The following is an 18,973-nucleotide window of genomic DNA, read 5'->3' on the forward strand; positions in this document are numbered from 1 at the left end:
TCAGACTGCATTTATAGCGGAATGAACAGTTGATATTTCAGTCCAAGACCTGTTATCAGAACGATGAAGATCTGGGCCCAAAATGTCAACTGTTTATTGCTCTCCATGGGAGCTGCCTGACCTGCTGAGTTCCTCCAGCATTTTGTGTATGTATTACTCCTAAACTCTTAATTTGCAAAGTCCTCTATTAAATAAATTTTTAAATCGTGTAAGTCCAGATGAAAGTTCTTGACCCAAAACAGTAACTATCTACTTCCTTCTGTAAATACTGCCTGACCCACTGAGTTCCTCCGGCATCTTGTGCGTTGAGCCAGTGTAACTTACCTGAATTAGCAGGGATGGTGAGCACTTGCGGTGTCTGTTGTTGCTGTTGGGCCTGATGCTGCTGTTGCTGCTGCTGTTGTTGCTGCTGCTGCTGCTGGTGGTGATGCTGCTGCTGCTGTTGCTGCTGTGCCTGAATTAAAATCTGTTGTTCCTCTGAGTGGAATCCATCCACAGCCTTCGACTGCATCAGCTTGCTCTCCCATAGCTGAAATGATTGAAATAAAAAGGAAAAGATAACATGGAAGTCTTAGAGGGGAAAAAAAGTCAATAGGGAAAGATACATTTTACAATAAATAACTAAATCGGTTGAAAGTCACTTTTAAACTTTGTCCAAATTTTCTACTAGATTTTAAAATATCACTGCCATGTTTGACCCAAGCAGAATTCTGTGGCAGTTTCTGGAAACAAATAGTATAATTTTACAAAGCAGGTCCTTCAGATACCGTCAGTGTTCATATTTTATTATAGCAGTTTCAAGTTACAATGTGAAGCTTTGTTAAATTCAGTTTAGCTGATATAATTGTAAGAAACTTAAGGCCACAGTAAAACACTTGAAAAGAAATGTGATAAGGGCAGAGATGGCAAAGAGAAGGATCCAGACAGGGGTGAATGAATAGTTTAAAATACTCTTAATCAGTGCCATTGGGAAGATGAGATAATAATGAACATTATATACTTTGCAATAGATCTGAAGATGGATGGGCTATAAATACAGGGAGAAGAATGTGATAGATATTCACTATCCTGGGCCAGAGTGTGGCCTTGCTTTTTGCCGAACTTAGCTTTGTAAACATAGCAGATGACACTTCTAAAGATCAGTGTTTTTGAATAAGCTGAACTTCCAACTAATGTTCTTTGTTTAGCATCCAATCATAAACTGGAGCCAATCTTCAATTCTTAATGTAAATGGCAAGCAGTAATCAGTTTGAAGTTTAAAAAAAACACAGCTTTGCAAACAAGCACTTTTTATAGGGCAAGGTGTTGGTTCACAGCACCTGGACTGACTTTTGAAGAGGTACAGTATAAGACAAGATGATATATTTAATTGGGCTTGTTTCAAGCAGACACACTGACTAAGTTGTTTAGTATAAGGAAGCCTGCAAACTAGAAGGATATTATCATCTAGCATATCAATAGCTGATCTATTAAAAAGTTGGAAGGTTTATATACTCAGAGTCAACATCACAACATTAATTGTGGGTGCTTGGGAACGCTGCCTCCAAAAGTTTTTACACCACTTGTGTTAATAGGTATCTGCAAAAAAGATCACGTATGTAAAATCACACAAGTGGCAAAGAAACTGTATAAATCAAGAACACAGTTCAGGCTTATTAGGAATGGGGTACAGAACATCAAGTAGCATGACAGAAACATGGAGAGAATTAGAATTTATTTCTCTGCCTTCAATTTCTACGACAGACGACTGATTCGACTACGGCTTGATGGTGTGTCTACTTACCGTATAATCAGAATCAGGTTTATTTACACCGGCATGTGTTGTGAAATTTGTTAACTTAGCAGCAGCAGTACAATGCAATACATAATAATATCGAAGGAAAATAAATAATCAAGTAAATCAATTAAGGTATATATATATATGCACATTGAATAGATTAAAAATAGTGCAAAAACAAATATTTTTAAAAATGTACTTCTGATTTACAAATCTTTTGTTTTAGATGTGATTTGTAATTTGGAAATCTTATACAAAATAAAAATTCTCTGAATGTTTTAAGAATGTGGTTTGAATTTAAACCTGTATCACTGAAAATAAATGAACTGTGTTTTAAACTTCTTTGTTAGTTGGAAGTATCTTCTTGGTAGGGAGGGGGAATCCAGCTCAAATGGTGAGTATTGGCAGCTAAACTCGTTATGGAAGTTAAACAGGGAAGTGAACCAGACTTTGAAGATTGGGTAGTTACAGTATAAACTCCCTTTAGTGAGGATACCTGGAGCTACCTATACTGGATAGGGCTTAATGTCTTTGTTTGAGTTTTGAACTTCATGGTCAGCAATCTCAATACCATCACAGGAAATGGTGTCTTAAATAATACCAGTACCATAATCATTTCCTGACAACAGAGAATTCTAAGGAAGAAAGACCCTATTCAAAGATTATGACTTCCTGTTTGGAGATTCAAAGGGATATGTTAAACACTTCATACGGAATCCATTTTTAAAGGTTAACATTTAATTGACTATTTTTCAGAACTATGAGCTTAGAAAACATATTCTCCCTGTTAGTCTGGGTTCATGCGTTTTGAGGTGGATAACTAGGATAGATCACAGGGCTTCATACTCAATCTTTACATTACAACAGAAAAGGAAATCAGAAATTATGTAGTCTGGCAGTCCCATTGGCTGACCATTGTGCATTTCTCCAATGCAGCATAGGGTAAATTACAAGCAGCCAAATCAATATATACTAAATTAAAATCAATACAATGGAAATCTGAGTATATGGATACCAATTACAGTGCACTTCAGAACACAAATGAAGGCTAGCTCATCAACAACCTCAACATCAATAAGAATCAGAATCAGGTTTAATATCACTGGGCACGTCATGAAATTTGTTGTTCTGTGGCAGCAGTACATTGCAATACATAAAAAAATCTATAAATTACAATATTTATAGGAAGAAATCAAATAAATAGTGCAAAAAGAGAGCAAAAAAAAAAGTGTTTTCATGGGGTCATTGCCAACTTAGAAATGTGATGGTGGAGGGCAAGAAGCTGTTCCTGAAACGCTGAGTGTGTCTTTAGGCTCTTGCACTGCCACCTGGATGGTAGCAATGAGAAGAGGGCATGTTCTGGCTGATGAGGGTCCTTAATGATTGGGTGCTGCCTTTTTGAGTCCTTCTCTGGTGTGAACAGCAAATCATAAGACATAGAGCAGAATTAGGTCATTCGGCCCATCAAATCTGATCCTCCATTCCATCCTGGCTGATTCATTATCCCACTCAAACCTATTATCCTGCCTTTGCTTTGTAACCTTTGACACCTTGTATTATATCTTACGTCTGTCCCGTGTTACATCTATCCACAGTCAGCCATATGTCATCTATCAGATGTACACCAATGTAATATATTACAGAGCATGATTTATATCAAAATTCCTACTTCGATCCATTTTCTTTTTTCTCTATCAAATTGTGAAGGTGTAAACCAGACTAGGAGAACAGTATCACAAGTAATTTGTGGCCCTCTGCATGAAAAACAGTCAATGGATTGGCTTTCATCCAGAGAATCTGGTTCCAAGCACTGTACAAGTCTGGGTAGGTATAAAAGCAGGCATGCCCTCTGCCAATATGGCAATCTCATTTGTAAAGGTTGTGGTATAACTTCTGTGGGAAATGGAAATAGTGTTGTGTAGTGCACTTCAAGTTATAACAGTGGCATATTCTATTCAGAAAATGGAAAAACATTTCATTTGCATCATCTATGCCACAACTGTATTCCCATAATTGCAAGCAGGTTGTCCCTAATAACATATCTAGCCTTGACAAAAATAAATTACTGACATTTAAATACTACTGTTGAGATTGACCACAGCAAGATTAGAAATACCAGTGGCCATAATTTGAGTTAGACTACACTGCAAAGCCAGCTGGTGGCGCAGTGACATCAGCGCCGGACTCCGGAGCAAAGGTTCCCGAGTTCAAATCCATTCCGGCGGCTCCTGGGCGCGCTTTCCATCCGTGCCAGGTTGAACATCAAGTTCGCAACTCAGCCTCGTAAAAAAAACTGCGCTGTGAGAAGGATGTGGGGGACCACTCACAGAATCTTTCTTCCAAGACAACCACTTGAAAAAGTGGTCGCCGAGGCTCTGGCAAAGTACGGCACACAAAAAAAAACACTGCAATGCTATTTTTCAAGAGCCACATCAAAAATCCTAAACATGTTGACTCGTGAAAGGTTAATGGAAATGACACAGGTCTAATAAAGCTACCAAATCTTCTGGGGGAAGAACATCAACTAGTAAGACGAAAGCATCAACAGATCAGGCAACATCTGTGGAGAAACACAGTTAACAGTTTAGGTCAACGTTCTCATCAGAACTGCAAGTTAGAATAAAGAAGTTTTAAGCAAAAGAAGGGGGAGAGAAAGAAAGAATAGATGCTCAGATAGGTGTAATGCTGAGGGGTCATGCAGACAAGAAATAAAAAGTCAGCATAATAAAAAGTGCTAGTGGAAGTAGCAGGATCAGAGTAATCACCTAAAGTTTTGAATTAGAAGCTATATTCAGGAGACTGTAATGTGCCTGGTCAAAAGGCTGCTCTTTGGCATTATGTTGAACTGGTACAGCAAAGGAATCAAGGCCAGAGAGACATAATGAAGCCAAGAACTAAAGTGAAAAGTGTTTTGAAGCTTGGGGTTACTCAATCTGCATTTGGTCCCTCCAATGGAGCATAGCCTAAACTATAAGCAACCAATCCAATATATACTAAATTGAAAGCAATACAAGTAAACTGCTGTTTCCCCCACAGGGAATGAGGAGTGAGGAAGTTAAAATTGCAACTCCTGTCATGCATGGGACTACAATGAAGGAGAAACATGTGTTGCCTGTGATGAAAGAGCAAACCAGAGGAGAGAACAGTCCTTACGTGTCCCTTTTATTCACCATTTGCCATGGCTGAGAAATGCCTGTGGGCAAGCACCCAAAAGCTCCTTCCATTACTCTACATAGATGAGCAAAGACCTGAACATGAAATCATTTTCTTAATCATGTTACAATTCGGCTGAGATTAAAAAGTCATTGCAAGGTATTAAGTGAAGAAGAAGAAGAAGAAAGCCTTTAACTCCGAATGGAGTCATCGGGATGCCGTCGTGACAGCGTTTTTTTAAGCAGGCTTTATTTTTATGAGGCCGAGTTGCTAGCTCGACGCTCAACCCAGCACGGATGGGAAGCGTGTAAGGGAGTCGGCTGGATTTGAACTCGGGAGCCTGCGCTCCGAAGTCTGGCACTGATGCCACTACGCCACCAGCCGGCAAAGGTATTAAGTAATGCCAGAAAAAAAAGTGAGCACCCATGGGACTAGGAGTGAAACCTAATTTTATGACTTCTTAAATTTCAAGTTATTTTTATTACCACTTGCCTACTTATTAATGGAAAGATCCCCACCGATGTTTATACTAGGAAGAACAAACCTCAGCTGAGTTTGTTGCTAAACCAATAGATGTTCTTACAATCCTCAATGGAGCCACAATACTGTTGCAACCAAATAAACCCGAATAATTGCACAGGCTTTGTAATTATTGCAGTGGAAGTGAAATAATATTGCTGACACTTTTTTCTTGTTTGTATCCTGATATATAATTGTGAACCTAAATTACATTATAGCAGAAAAGAATATCACTTAAAATCTTGTAGAATCCAAAAAGAAAAAAAACAAACATAATTGCAAGAAAATTGCATTATTGATGGCTAAATCAATCACTCATTTAGAATTATGGAAGGTAAACTTGAATTGCTTTGCAAAGAATTTCCTACCTGACCAATAAAAAATTCAAATCAGAGCATCAATTTCATGTAATTCTTGCGTTTAATTAGCCAAAGCTGCAATGTCAAAATAACGCTGCCAAGATGAGAGAACTGATTATCACCAAAATGCAAATCAGGTTAAACTTTCATAGCATGTTCACTTTTCTATCTAGTTTTACTCTGAAACACGCATTGTTTTTTTAAATAAAAAACCTACCGTCTTTAATTCTATTAGAACTTGCTCATCCACTCCTTCATCGAGGAACTGTTCCCGCACATCATTAATTACGTCTTCAATCACTGATCTGTAGAGTTTAGGCTAAAGAAACAAAGCAAAATAAACAAGAGATTAAAGAGTTCATTTTTTGGTTATGGATATTACAGTGCTACTGAAATTAATTGCATGTTTTTCTAAAATATGTACCGTATGTTTTTCAAGATAACAGGATTTGCCACAGAGCAGTGGAGTGAATTATTAACAGATGAACCAGCCATACAAAGATAAACAAACACTTAGTAATAAAAGGAAAACTTTGCATAGCCTCCATCTCCAAGGACCTTTGAAAATTCATCTTTCTCAGCAAATTTCAAAATTGAAAGAAAATATCCTTCACTAGTTGGTTTCTTAAGCATTCAAAAGCCACCAGGACAGTGTAGTATTTATATTATCAATGAGCTTTTTGGTGTTCCTAGATGCAGTATAAGTTAGCATTCTGTACTGAAGTCTTCATCACCAACAGATAGCCATTGACAACACCTTTTGTCAGTTTTTCCCTGAAGATGTTAGGTATATGATTCCCTGTAAAGCACCCATCTCTATGGTATCTATAAAATGACAGTGCTTTGAGAGTATGGCTGGATTCATGATTATTAACAGACCATTTAAACAACTAGAGGTGAAGCAGTTTCATTCAAAGCTAATCTCTACATATACTAAGACATTTCCAATAGGACTTACAGAATAGTACTGTATCTACAAATAGAGCAGAGCGCCGATTTATCTATCCAACCACATCTCAGAGTTACTACATCTAAATGTAACAGCACCATCGTCTTTAAGCCAACTATAATTGATCTATTTGACTTACAGCAAGTACTAATGTTTGCCCACGTCCCACAACTGCACATCTACCACTCAAACTCTTCACATAAAATGAAAATTAATGTGGCTGTCATGCTGTATATGGATACATTGTGAATAAATTATTTAGAATCCTAGGTTATTAGGTAGTTTATTTGTTTTATTAGCTTGATACATCAGAAAGCTATTGAGAGTAACATTTTAAATTATCCTGAACTCTCTTGAGATTTGCTTCCCTCAATGCCATTCTCTGCTGTCAATTAAAAATGCTGGAGCAACTCAGAGGGTCAGGCAACATCAATGCGAACATTGAACAGTACATCACAGTGCCTTCAGCCCACAATGTTGTGCTGTACTGTTCAATGTTCGCCTTTGATGTTGCCTGACCCACGGATTACTCTAAAGTCAATCTAATGCTTCCATTCCAAACTGTCCTCCATTTTCTTGTAAGTCTCTCAAGTCCCTTATATGTCTCTAATACACCTGTCTTCATCACCACCCTTGGCAGTACGTTCCACGCACCCACCACTCTCTCCATTAAAAAAACCCTCTGACATCCTTCAATCACCTTAAAATCATGCCTTCCCAGGCAGTCGTCCTTCAAAATGCTACTCAAGTTCTTCCAACATTTTATGTGTTACTAAAGATTTCCATCAGTCCTTCTTGAGATTCTATGTCTGTTTACATTCATGATGGGGTCACTATCCTGCACTGAGTTTTGCACTGATCCTTGATTCATGCTCAGCTGCTGCAATTGTCCAGGGATGGAGATGATTTCTACCGACTTACTACAAAACCAGAAAGCTTTTCTAGGAACTCCATATTGTCCACCCTGATGGGTGAAGTCTTTCATTGATTCTATCATGGTTTATGGATTTACTGAGTGTGCCTGCAAGAAAATGCACCTCTGGATTTTATATGCTGACATATGTACCTTGATGAAACATTGAACATAGGCATTTTATAGGCCCTTCGGCCCACAATGTTGTACCAACCATGTAACCTATTCAAGATGTATTGATAACAAATTTACTTTGAACTTCTGAATTTATGGATACATCGTGATCCTCCAGGCAGCCAACAGCTGAAAGGGTGTTGAAGTGTTAACCATAAACAAAGAATGCCATTGATATGGGGAAGAAAATCAGATGAATGGGGTTCATTGTTAATTTCAATTAAATAGATTGAAAAAAAATAGCAGTAATTGTACAATGTACTTTTATGCCCACGCTGAGCCAGAAAGAGTCCTGAAGAGGTGACGACAAGACAAAAAGACATAGGAGAAAATTCAGGACATTCAGCCCATTGAGTATGCTACAACATTCCATCATCGCTGAATTATTACCTCTCTCAATCCCATTCTCCCACCTTTTCCCCGTAACTTTTGACATCCTTACCTCTGCTTTAAATATACCCACAGCCATCTGTGGCAATGAATTCTATAGATTCACCACCCCCTGGCTAAAGAAATTCCTCATCTGTTCTAAAGAGACATCCCTCTATTATGAGGTTGTGTCCTTTGCTCCTAGACTCACCCACTATATGGAACATTCACTATCTGGGCTTTTTGATATTCGATAGGTTTCAATGAAATTACCCTCATTCTTCTAAAACTCCAGGAAGTAGAGGCCCAGAGCCATCAAACACTGCTCATATGATAACCCTTTCATTCCCAGAATCATTCTCATGAACCTCTACTGGACCCGTTCCAATACTATCACATTTTTAATGAGGTAAGGAGCCCAAAACTGCTCACAATACTCTACCCACAAGGATTCTACATCTTCTGATCCTACGTCACATCTTCTTAAGAATTTAGTTTCATTTTTTTTTTAAACCAACAGAGAAACAGCACTCCCTCTACCTACCTGCCTATCCTTTCGATAAAATATGCATCTTTGTACATTAACCTCCTATGATCTTCTTTCAGCCACGATTCAGTGATGCCCACATTGTACCTACCAATCTCTAACTGTGCTACAAGATCATCCACCTTATTCCGTATATTGTGTGTATTCAAGTATAATACCTTCAGTGTTGTATTCATCACTTTTTGATTTTGCCCCCACATTATACTTCAACTCATCCCAATAACTGCAATTTTGCTCTTTCATCTGCTTATCTTCCTCACAGTCATATAACACACTGCACCTACTTGAATACCAACTGCCCCACTCTTGGCCCGATCAACTCCAGTTCCCATCCCCCTGCCAGGTTCACGAGAATCATCCCAGGAATGGAAGGTTTAATGTATGAGGAACATTTGATGTTCTCTATTCACTGGAGTTTAGAAGAATGAGGGGAATCTCACTGAAAACTATCGAATATTGAAACGCCTAGATAGAGGAGACAGATGCTTCCTATCCTGGAGGAGTCTAGGACCAGAGGGTACAGCCTCAGAATAGAAGGACATTCCTTTAGAACAGAGATGAGGAGGAATTTCTTTTGCCAGTGGATTGTGAATCTGTGGAATTCGTTGCCAAGGACAGCTATGGAGGCCAAGTAATTGAAAGCGAACGTTATCAGATTCATGATTAATAAAGGCGTCATAGAGGTTGTGGGTTGGGGAGCGGGGGGGGGTAAGATAAAAAATGAGACATAATGAATGGTGCAGACTCAATGGGTCATATGGCCCACTGCTGATACTATGTCTTATTGTCAAACTGCTGGAGAAATTCAATGGGTCAAGAAGCATCACTATTTTGGAATCCCAATGCAGGGTCTTGACCTGAAACGTTGACAATTCTTTTCCTCACACAGATGCTACTCAATGCTTTAAGATCCTCCGCAGTGTAGTATTTTTTAAACTGTCATGCCTCGATTAGTTTTGGTTCAAGTAATCAGCTGCCAATTAACATTTTAAATACCTGAACTTTCACAAAAGATGAAGACACAAGGAGAATTTGATGATGTGATTCCATCTATTGATAGGAAGTCAGTACTGCAACAAGTTAATGAGAAAGCTAACAGGCCAAGGTAAGGATACATAAGCATCAATACTACAGCATAGTAATTTCCCCAACCTATTCCTGTGTCATTAAAAATTTACTTCCCTTAAACGTCTACCCAAATTTCCCTTGAAATCAGGGATCACTTCACCACCCTCAAAGGCAACAAGTTCCAGATCATTACCATTTGCAGCATTTAAAAGGTTCTTCCTCAAATTCCTCTTCCACCCCTTGCCCAAAACCTTAAATCTGTGGCCCTAGATCCTGTATCGTCAGCTAATAGGAACAGCTTTTCTTTGCATACCTCATCTAAATGTGATTACGCTGGAGAGGCTGCAGAAACAAATTCACAGAAACAGAATGTTGCCAACAATGGAGGGTTTCAAAGTACATTATCAAAATATGTATACTGTACACAACCTTGAAATCCGTCTCCTTGTAGGCAGTCACAAAACAAAGAAACCCAATAGAGCCCATTAAAAAAGACCATCAAACACCCAATGTGCAAAAAAAACAAATTGTGCAAATAATAAAAGTAAGCAAATAACATTCAAAACTGAAGTTCACAGAAGTGAGTCGACAGCCAGGAAACCAGTCACAGCTATTGCAGAAGCCCATCAGTTGCAGCCCACAGCCTCAGTTCAGCGCAGAAATGAGTGAACTTCATAGAGCAGTGAGCTAAACACAGGCCTGTCCCTCTCCTCCACCCTCAACATTCTGGCCCAGCGCCTAGATCAGCCAAACCTCGGGTCATTACTCACTCTCAGATCCAGACCCTGCCACTTTGATATGTTCTTGGGCCTAGGCCATGCTGCCTCGGTTCGGCCCGTACCCAATCTACCCCGGTGCTTAAATCAGCTATGAGGAGAGATTGAAAAGGTCAGAGCTGTTTTCCTGGAGCACAGTAGGCTGAGGGGTGACCTTATGAAGGGTCAGAAAATTATGACAGGCATAGGTAGAGTAGATAGCTACTGTCTTTTATCCTCAGTCAGGGAAGACTCAAGTGAGTAGTTTTAAGGTGAGACAGGGAAGATTTAAAGGGGATCTGTTGGGCAAATTTTTCACATAGGAGGTGGTGATTATATTGAACAAGCTCCAAGAGGACGGTACAATTATAATGTTTGAAACACATTTGGATAATGCTGAGGAAAGGTATGAGCCAAATCCAAGCAAATGGGATTAGCATATACAAGCATGGATAAACTAAAATATAGAACGGTATGGTACAGTACAGGGCCTTCAGCCCACAATATTGTGCTAACCTACATAAACCTACTCCACTATCAATCATCCCACATAGCCCTCTATTTTTTCCTTTCATCCATGTGCCTATCTAAGAGTCTCTTAAATGCCCCCAACGCTGGGCTTCCCAACCTTTTTTTAATGCCATGAACCGATACCATTAAGCAAGGGGTCCATGGAATGTTAAATTTCCTCTGCACCCTCTCTAAAGCTTCTACATCTTTTCTAAAATGGGAACAGAACTGAACATAATTCTCCAAGTGTAGTCTAACCAGGGTTTTAGAGAGTGGCAGCATTACCTCATGGATTTTGAACTCAATCCCCTGATAATGAAAGCCAACATGCTATGTACCTTCTTAACCACCCTAACAACTTGTGCAGTAACTATGGACCTGGGAGCATATGTTCCTCCACACTGCTAAGAATCCTGCCATTAACTTTCCACTCCACCTTCAAGTTTGATTGTCCAAAGTGCATCATTTCACATTTTTTTTGGGATTGAACTCCATCTGCCACTTTCCTTGCCGATCTCTGCATTCCGTCTATATCTTATTGTAACCCATGACAATTTTCTATACTATCGACACCTCCAAACTTTGTGTCATCTGCAGACTGACTAACCCACTCCTCTACTTACCCATCCAAGGCAGTTACAATAATTACAGGGGTTCCAGAACAGATTAACATGGAACACCACTAGTCAGTGATCTCCAATACTTTGCCCACCACTGGCGTAAGATGAGTCGGGCAGAAGGACCTGTTTCATTGCTGTATAACTATCAATAACATAATGAGGATATGGTGTTATTTTCATTAGTTACATCAAGCATATAATTTAATCCACTCACTAATCTTTCACCCTCATAAATCTCACCAGTTAAAATCTGAGAGGTTTATACATAGAACCTAACCCTGTAGCAGGAGGAACATCAGCCACTACATATGTTAATCTCACTGTTTGCATTCTTTCCTGAACAAAGGATGTCACCTTTGCCATTTTCCACTGTTCTGTCACCACCCTGAATCTAGGAAAACAGGAAGATTATAATTATCACCCTCACTTCCCTTGGCAACCTGGAATACAATTCAATTAGACCATGCAACATATCCACTAAACCTTGACAGTCTTTTTTAGTTAATCTTGCCTATCAAGTACATCTACAAACACAAGAGATTCTGCAGATGCTGTACATCAGGAGCAACAAAAGACAAAATGCTGAAGGAACTCAGCAAGTCAGGCAGTATCTATAAAGGGAATAAAGAGATGATGATTCTTCCACCATTTACATTACCACTGTGTTCTATTTTCTTCCTTAGTAAACATTGAGACAAAATACTTTTTAAGTATACTACTAGCCTTACTCAATACCTCCAAATTTAGATCTCATTTATCCCTATCAAGTAGCGCCATACATCTAACCACCTACGTATTATTTAAATGCAGAAGTATTTCACTTCCTTTTTGAGAGATTGATATATATGTATACACACACACACACACTCTCTCTCTCTGAAATTCTGGACTGTAGAAAGAGAATAAAATAAAAATGCACTAAAAGTGGGAAGCTCTCCAAGCAGCTAGGCCAACATTAATGTCTGAGCCATCATTTTCCAATCCTATTTCTCAACTGCAATCTCTTCTTGCTTATGAACTATTTCTGGCTGGAAAAAGGCTGTGTACTTAATGCACCAGTGAACCACAGCTAACCAGCAACATTCTCCTTTTAAGTTAATTTTTTTTAATTCCCCCAAGTCACATTGGTATTTTTCCACAAGGCTAATTTATACGGCAAGTTAGAACAGTACATCACAGCATTATTGGCACTTTGGCTGATGATGATGTGCCAGCCTTTCAACCAACTCCATGATCAATCCAACCCCTCCCTCCCACACAGCCCTCTTTTGTTTCATCCATGAGCCTATTTAAGAATCTTACAAATGTCCTTAATATATCTGTCTCTACCACCACCCATAGCAGACTGTGCATCTATAGAAGTTTATCGAAGTTTTGGTGACATGCCGAATCTACACAAACTTTTTTTTTGGCGTGTGAGTCTGTGCATTTGCGTGCGCCCGTGATGATGTCTTTTTCATGGCTTTTACAGGGGGGAGAGAGGGGGGAGAGGGGGGAGAGGGGGGGGAGAGAGGGGGAGAGAGGGGGGAGAGGGGGGGAGAGAGGGGGAGAGAGGGGGGAGAGAGGGGGGGAGAGGGGGGGAGAGAGGGGGAGAGAGGGGAGGAGGGGGGGAGAGGGGGAGAGAGGGGGGAGAGGGGGAGAGAGGGGGAGAGGGGGGAGAGAGGGGGAGAGGGGGGAGGGGGGGGAGAGGGGGGAGAGGGGGGAGAGGGGGGAGAGGGGGGAGAGGGGGGGAGAGGGAGACTGTGTGGTACGCCACTCCTCACACAGACATTTTCACAGTATTTTCCCTTTATTTTTACGAGGTTGAGTTGCGTTCTCGACACTCAATCCGGCACAGATGGAAAGCGTACTCGGGGGTGGACCCGACTAGTTTTGAACCCGGGAACCTCTGCTCCCAAGTCCAGCGCCGATGTCGCTGCGCCACCAGCCGGCCCTTCTACACAAACTTCTAAAAAAATAGAGGCACTGTTGTACCTTCTTTATCTACCTGTCCCAGGACAGATCCTTTGATATGTTAATACAAAATAATTTAAAGCTATTAGTCCTCTCCACTTCTGTTCCCTAATGAGGTTCATGGACCTTGGCATTCTTTCTCCCGTTGTTAGTAATCAGCTTTTTGGTTTTGCTGACATTAAATGAGAGGTTGTTTGCACCATTCAACCAGATTTCCAATCTCCCTCCTATATGCCAATTTATCACCAATACACAAATACAAAATCATTGTCAGACCAACTGACAGGTGATTGTAGGCTTGAGAGTGATACACGGTCAAATGCTGGTTCGGAAGCTTGATGGGCATGGGATCTAGGGTTTCTGTACATCCTGCACTGGGCATGGACTGAACGGTGGGGGTCTTTGATAATGGATGCTGTTTTCTTGCGGCAGCGCTCCATGTAAATGTACTCAGTGGTGGTGAGGGCTTTGCCTTTAATGGACTGGACTGTATTCACCACTTTCTGTAGCCTTTTCCATTCCTGGGCACTGATGGTTTCAGATGAGGCTATGATGATCAATCCTGCCATCAGAGGCCCCAAGGTTCAACAACAGCTTCTCCCCCACTGCCATATAACCATATAACAATTACAGCACGGAAACAGGCCATCTCAGCCCTTCTAGTCTGTGCTGAACTCTAACCCTAAATTAGTGCCACCGACCTGCACTCAGCCCATAACCCTCCATTCCTTTATATATCTAATAATTTAACTTTAAGCGACAACATAGAACCTGCCTCAACCACTTCTGCTGGAAGCTCATTCCACACAGCCACCACTCTCTGAATAAAGAAGTTCCCCCTCAGGTTACCCCTAAACTTTTGTCCTCTAACTCTCAACCCATGTCCTCTTGTTTGAATCTTCCCCACTCTCAATGGAAAAAGTCTAACCATGTCAACTCTGTCAATCTCCCTCATAGTTTTAAACTCCTCTTATCAAGTCCCCCCCCAACCTTCTACACTCCAAAGAATAAAGACCTAACTTGTTCAACCTTTCTCTGTAACTTAGGAGATGAAACCCAGCCAACATTTTAGTAAACCTCCTCTGTACTCTCTCAATTTTATTGACATCTTTCCTATAATTCAGTGACCAGAACTGTACACAATACTCCAGATTTGGCCTTACCAATAAATTCAACATTACATCCCAACTCCTATACTCAATGTTCTGATTAATAAAGGCCTGCAGACCAAAAGCTTTCTTCACCACCCTATCCACATGAGATACCACCTTCAGAGAACCAAGCACCATTATTCCTAGATCCCTCTGTTCTACAGCATTCTTCAATGCCCTACCATTTACCATGTATGTCCTATTTTGATTAGCTCTACCAAAACGTAGCACCTCACATTTTTCAGCATTAAACTCCATCTGCCATCTTTCAGCCCACTCTTCTAACTGTCCTAAATCTCTCTTCAAGTTTTGTAAACCTACTTCATCATCCACAACACCACCTATCTTAGTATCATCTGCATACTTACTAATCCAATGTATCACCCCATCATCCAGATCATTAATATATATTACAAACAACATTGGACCCAGTACAGATCCCTGAGGCACACCGCTACACACCGTCCTCCAATCTGACACACAGTTATCCACCACTACTCTCTGGCATCTCCCATCTAGCCACTGCTGAATCCATTTTACTACTTCCATATTAATACCTAAACTAACCTTCCGTGTGGAACCTTGTCAAAGGCCTTACTGAAGTCCATATAGACAACATCCACCATTTTACCCTCATCAACTTTCTTAGTAACCTCATCAAAAAATTCAATAAGATTTGACAAACATGACCTTCCTTGCACAAATCCATGTTGACTGTTCCTAATCAGACCCTGTCTATCCAGATAATTATATATACCATCTCTAAGAATACTTTCCATCAATTTATCCACCACTGACATCAAACTCACAGGCCGATAATTGCTAGGTTTACTCTTGGACCCCTTTTTAAACAATGGAACCACATGAGCAATACGCCAATCCTCCAGCACCATCCCTGTTTCTAATGACATTTGAAATATTTCTGTCAGAGCCCCTGCTATTTCTACACTAACTTACCTCAAGATCCTAGGGAATATCTTGTCCAGACCCGGAGACTTATCCACTTTTATATTCCTTAAAAGTGCCAGTACTTCCTCTTCTATAATTGTCATACTTTCCATAACTACCCTACTTGTTTCCTTTACCCTACACAATTCAATATCCTTCTCCTTAGTGAATACCGAAAAGAAATTGTTCAAAATCTCCCCCATCTCTTTTGGCTCCGCACATAACCGTCCACTCTGATTCTCCAAGGGACCAATTTTATCCCTCACTATCCTTTTGCCAATAACATAACTGTAGAAACCCTTCGGATTATTTTCACCTTACTTGCCAAAGCAGCCTCGTATCTTCTTTTAGCTTTTCTAATTTCTTTCCTAAGATTCTTTTTAATTCTTTATATTCTTTATATTCCTCGAGTACTTCATTAACTCCAAGCTGCCTATAGTTATTGAAGATCCAAGCAACACGAAGTCCTGTTAGTCCTGACGAAGGGTCTCGGCCTGAAACATCGACTGCACCTCTTCCTAGAGATGCTGCCTGGCCTGCTGCGTTCACCAGCAACTTTTATGTGTGTTGCTTGAATTTCCAGCATCTGCAGAATTCCTGTTGTTTTTGTTATTGAAGATCCCTCTCTTTTTCTGAACCAAGTTTCTAATATCTCTTGAAAACTATGGCTCTCTCTCAAACGTTTAACCTTTCCTTTCAACCTAACAGGAACATAAAGATTTTGTACTCTCAAAATTTCACCTTTAAATAACCTCTATTTCTCTGTTACATCCTTCCCATAGAACAAATTTTCCCAATCCACTCCTTCTAAATCCTTTTGCATCTCCTCAAAGTTAGCCTTTCTCCAACCCAAAAAAAAGATCGCAATCCTAGGTCCAGTCCTGTCCTCCTCCATAATTACACTGAAACTAATTGTATTGTGATCACTAGACCCAAAGTGCTCCCCAACAAATACCTCCTTCAACTGCCCTGTCTCATTCCCTAACAGGAGATCCAACATTGCCCCTTCTCCAGTTGGTACTTCTATGTGTTGCTGCAAAAAACTATCCGGCACACATTTTACAAACTCCAAACCATCCAGCCCTTTTACAGAATGGGCTTCCCAGTCTATGTGTGGAAAATTAAAATCTCCCATAATCACTACCTTGTGCTTACTACAAATATCTGCTATCTTCTTACAAATTTGCTGCTCCAGTTCTCGGTCCCCATTAGGTGGTCTATAATACACCCCTATAAGCGTCACACCACCTTTCCTATTCCTCAATTCCACCCAAAAAGCCTCCCTAGATGAGTCCACTAATCTATCCTGCCAGAGCACCGCTGTTATATAATCTCTGACAAGCAATGTAACACCTCCTCCTCTTGCCCCTCCTATTCCATCACACCTGAAGCAACAAAATCCTAGAATATTTAGTTGCCAATCACAACTCTCCAGCAACCACGTTTCACTAATAGCTACAAACATCAGATTTCTAGGTATCAACCCATGCTCTAAGCTCATCCACCTTTCTTACAATGCTCCTAGCATTAAAATAGATGCACTTAAGAAACTCTCCACCTCCCACTCTGTTTATCCTTAGTTGAGCAAACAACTGTTACCTTTTTCTTCCTTTTCTCCTACATCAACCTCCCCTCTCCTAGTCTCCTTAATTTGATCCCCTCCCCCCAACCATTCTAGTTTAAAGTCACCTCAGTAGCCCTCGCAAATCTCCCCGCCAGGATATTGGTCCTCCTAGGATTCAAGTGCAACCCGTCTCCTTTGTACAGGTCACGCCTGCGCCAATAGTGGTCCCAATGATCCAAAAACCCGAATCCCTGCCCCCTGCTCCAATCTCTCAGCCACGTATTTATCCTACATCTCACTGCATTCCTACTTTCACTGTCACTTAGCACAGGCAGTGATCCCAAGATTACTACCTTTGTCGTCCTTTTTCTCAACTCCCTATATTCTTCTTTCAGGACCTCTCCCCTTTTCCAACCTATGTCATTGGTATGTACCACGACCTCTGGCTTCTCTCCCTCCCACTTCAAGACCTCTTGGACGCGATCAGAAACATCACGGACCCTGGCACCAGGGAGGCAAACTACCATCCGAGTCTCCTGACTTCGTCCACAGAATCATCTATCTGAGCCCCTAACTATTGAGTCCCCTATTACTATTGCCCTCCTCTTCCGTTCCCTATCCTTCTTAGCTGCAGGGCTGGACTCTGTGCCAGAGGCATGGCCAGTGTTGCTTCCCCCAGGTATGCTGTCACCCGCCCCCCCCCCCCCCCGGCAACAGTACTCAAACAGGAGTACTTATTGTCAAGGGGCACAGCCACAGCCACAGGGGTACTCTCTATTACCTAATTCTTCCGATTCCCCCTCCTAACCTTGACCCACTTGTCTGTCTCTCATGGCCCCGGTGTGACCACCTGCCTGTAACTCCTCTCTATCAACTCCTCACTCTTCCTGATAAGACGAAGGTCATCGAGCTGCAGCTCCAGTTTCCTAACGCGGTCTCTTAGGAGCTGCATCTCGATGCACCTGGCGCAGATGTGGATGTCCGGGAGGCTGGGAGACTCCACTACCTCTCATATCCGGCACTGAGAACAACAAGCTGCCCTCACACTCATACTTCCCCCTCTCTTCAAATAACAGTGGGAAAAAAAATGAATAACCAAACCCTCTTCGCCTCACCCGTTTCCACCTAAGCCCGTTTAGCCAAAGCCCTTAAGCCTTTACTCTGCTCCCAGTTCACTCTGCAGCCCGCAACCTACGCTGCCCGCTGTATAAGGCAGTGTTCCTTTTAAATCTTCTTCGTTTCACTCCCCGACGTCACACACCTGCACAGTCCTGCCTCCCTTGACGCCGATGAAAAAAAACCAAAAAATTCAAAAAAAGCTTCCTCCACACTCCTGCTTTGAATCTCAGTCTTCTTTCTCCGAATTAAACCCGAATCAGGATTTGTGTCCTTTTAAATCTTCCTCGTTTCACTCAACGTCACACGCCTGCGCAGTCCTGCCCCTCTCGACGCCAATGAAAAAAACACGAAAAATTCAAAAAAGGCTTCCTCCACACTCTCGCTCTGAATCTCAATCTTCTTTCTCCGAATTAAACCCAAATCAGGATTTGTGTCCTTTTCTGCCAACAAGTTCTTGAACCAACCTGAAAAACCTTAACACTTTTTCAACTTATTTACTTTTTCCTCTCTTTCCCAACCTCACAC

General features: G+C 41.0%; 1 protein-coding gene across 2 annotated transcripts in view; it reads right to left on the bottom strand.

Moving 5' to 3' along the window:
• The window catches only part of gtf2a1 (general transcription factor IIA, 1), a 59,370-nt gene that overhangs the window by 24,917 nt on the left and 15,480 nt on the right, over positions 1–18,973 (bottom strand). For both annotated transcript variants that reach the window (XM_063044867.1, XM_063044874.1), the window contains exons 2-3: positions 6,026–6,127; positions 325–529 (exon numbers count right to left, since the gene is read on the bottom strand). In XM_063044867.1, the coding sequence (XP_062900937.1) occupies positions 325–529; positions 6,026–6,127 (307 nt within the window). The remainder of the gene's footprint in view (positions 1–324; positions 530–6,025; positions 6,128–18,973) is intronic.

This window comes from Mobula hypostoma, chromosome 1 (assembly GCF_963921235.1).
Source record: "Mobula hypostoma chromosome 1, sMobHyp1.1, whole genome shotgun sequence".
Taxonomy (NCBI): domain Eukaryota; kingdom Metazoa; phylum Chordata; class Chondrichthyes; order Myliobatiformes; family Myliobatidae; genus Mobula; species Mobula hypostoma.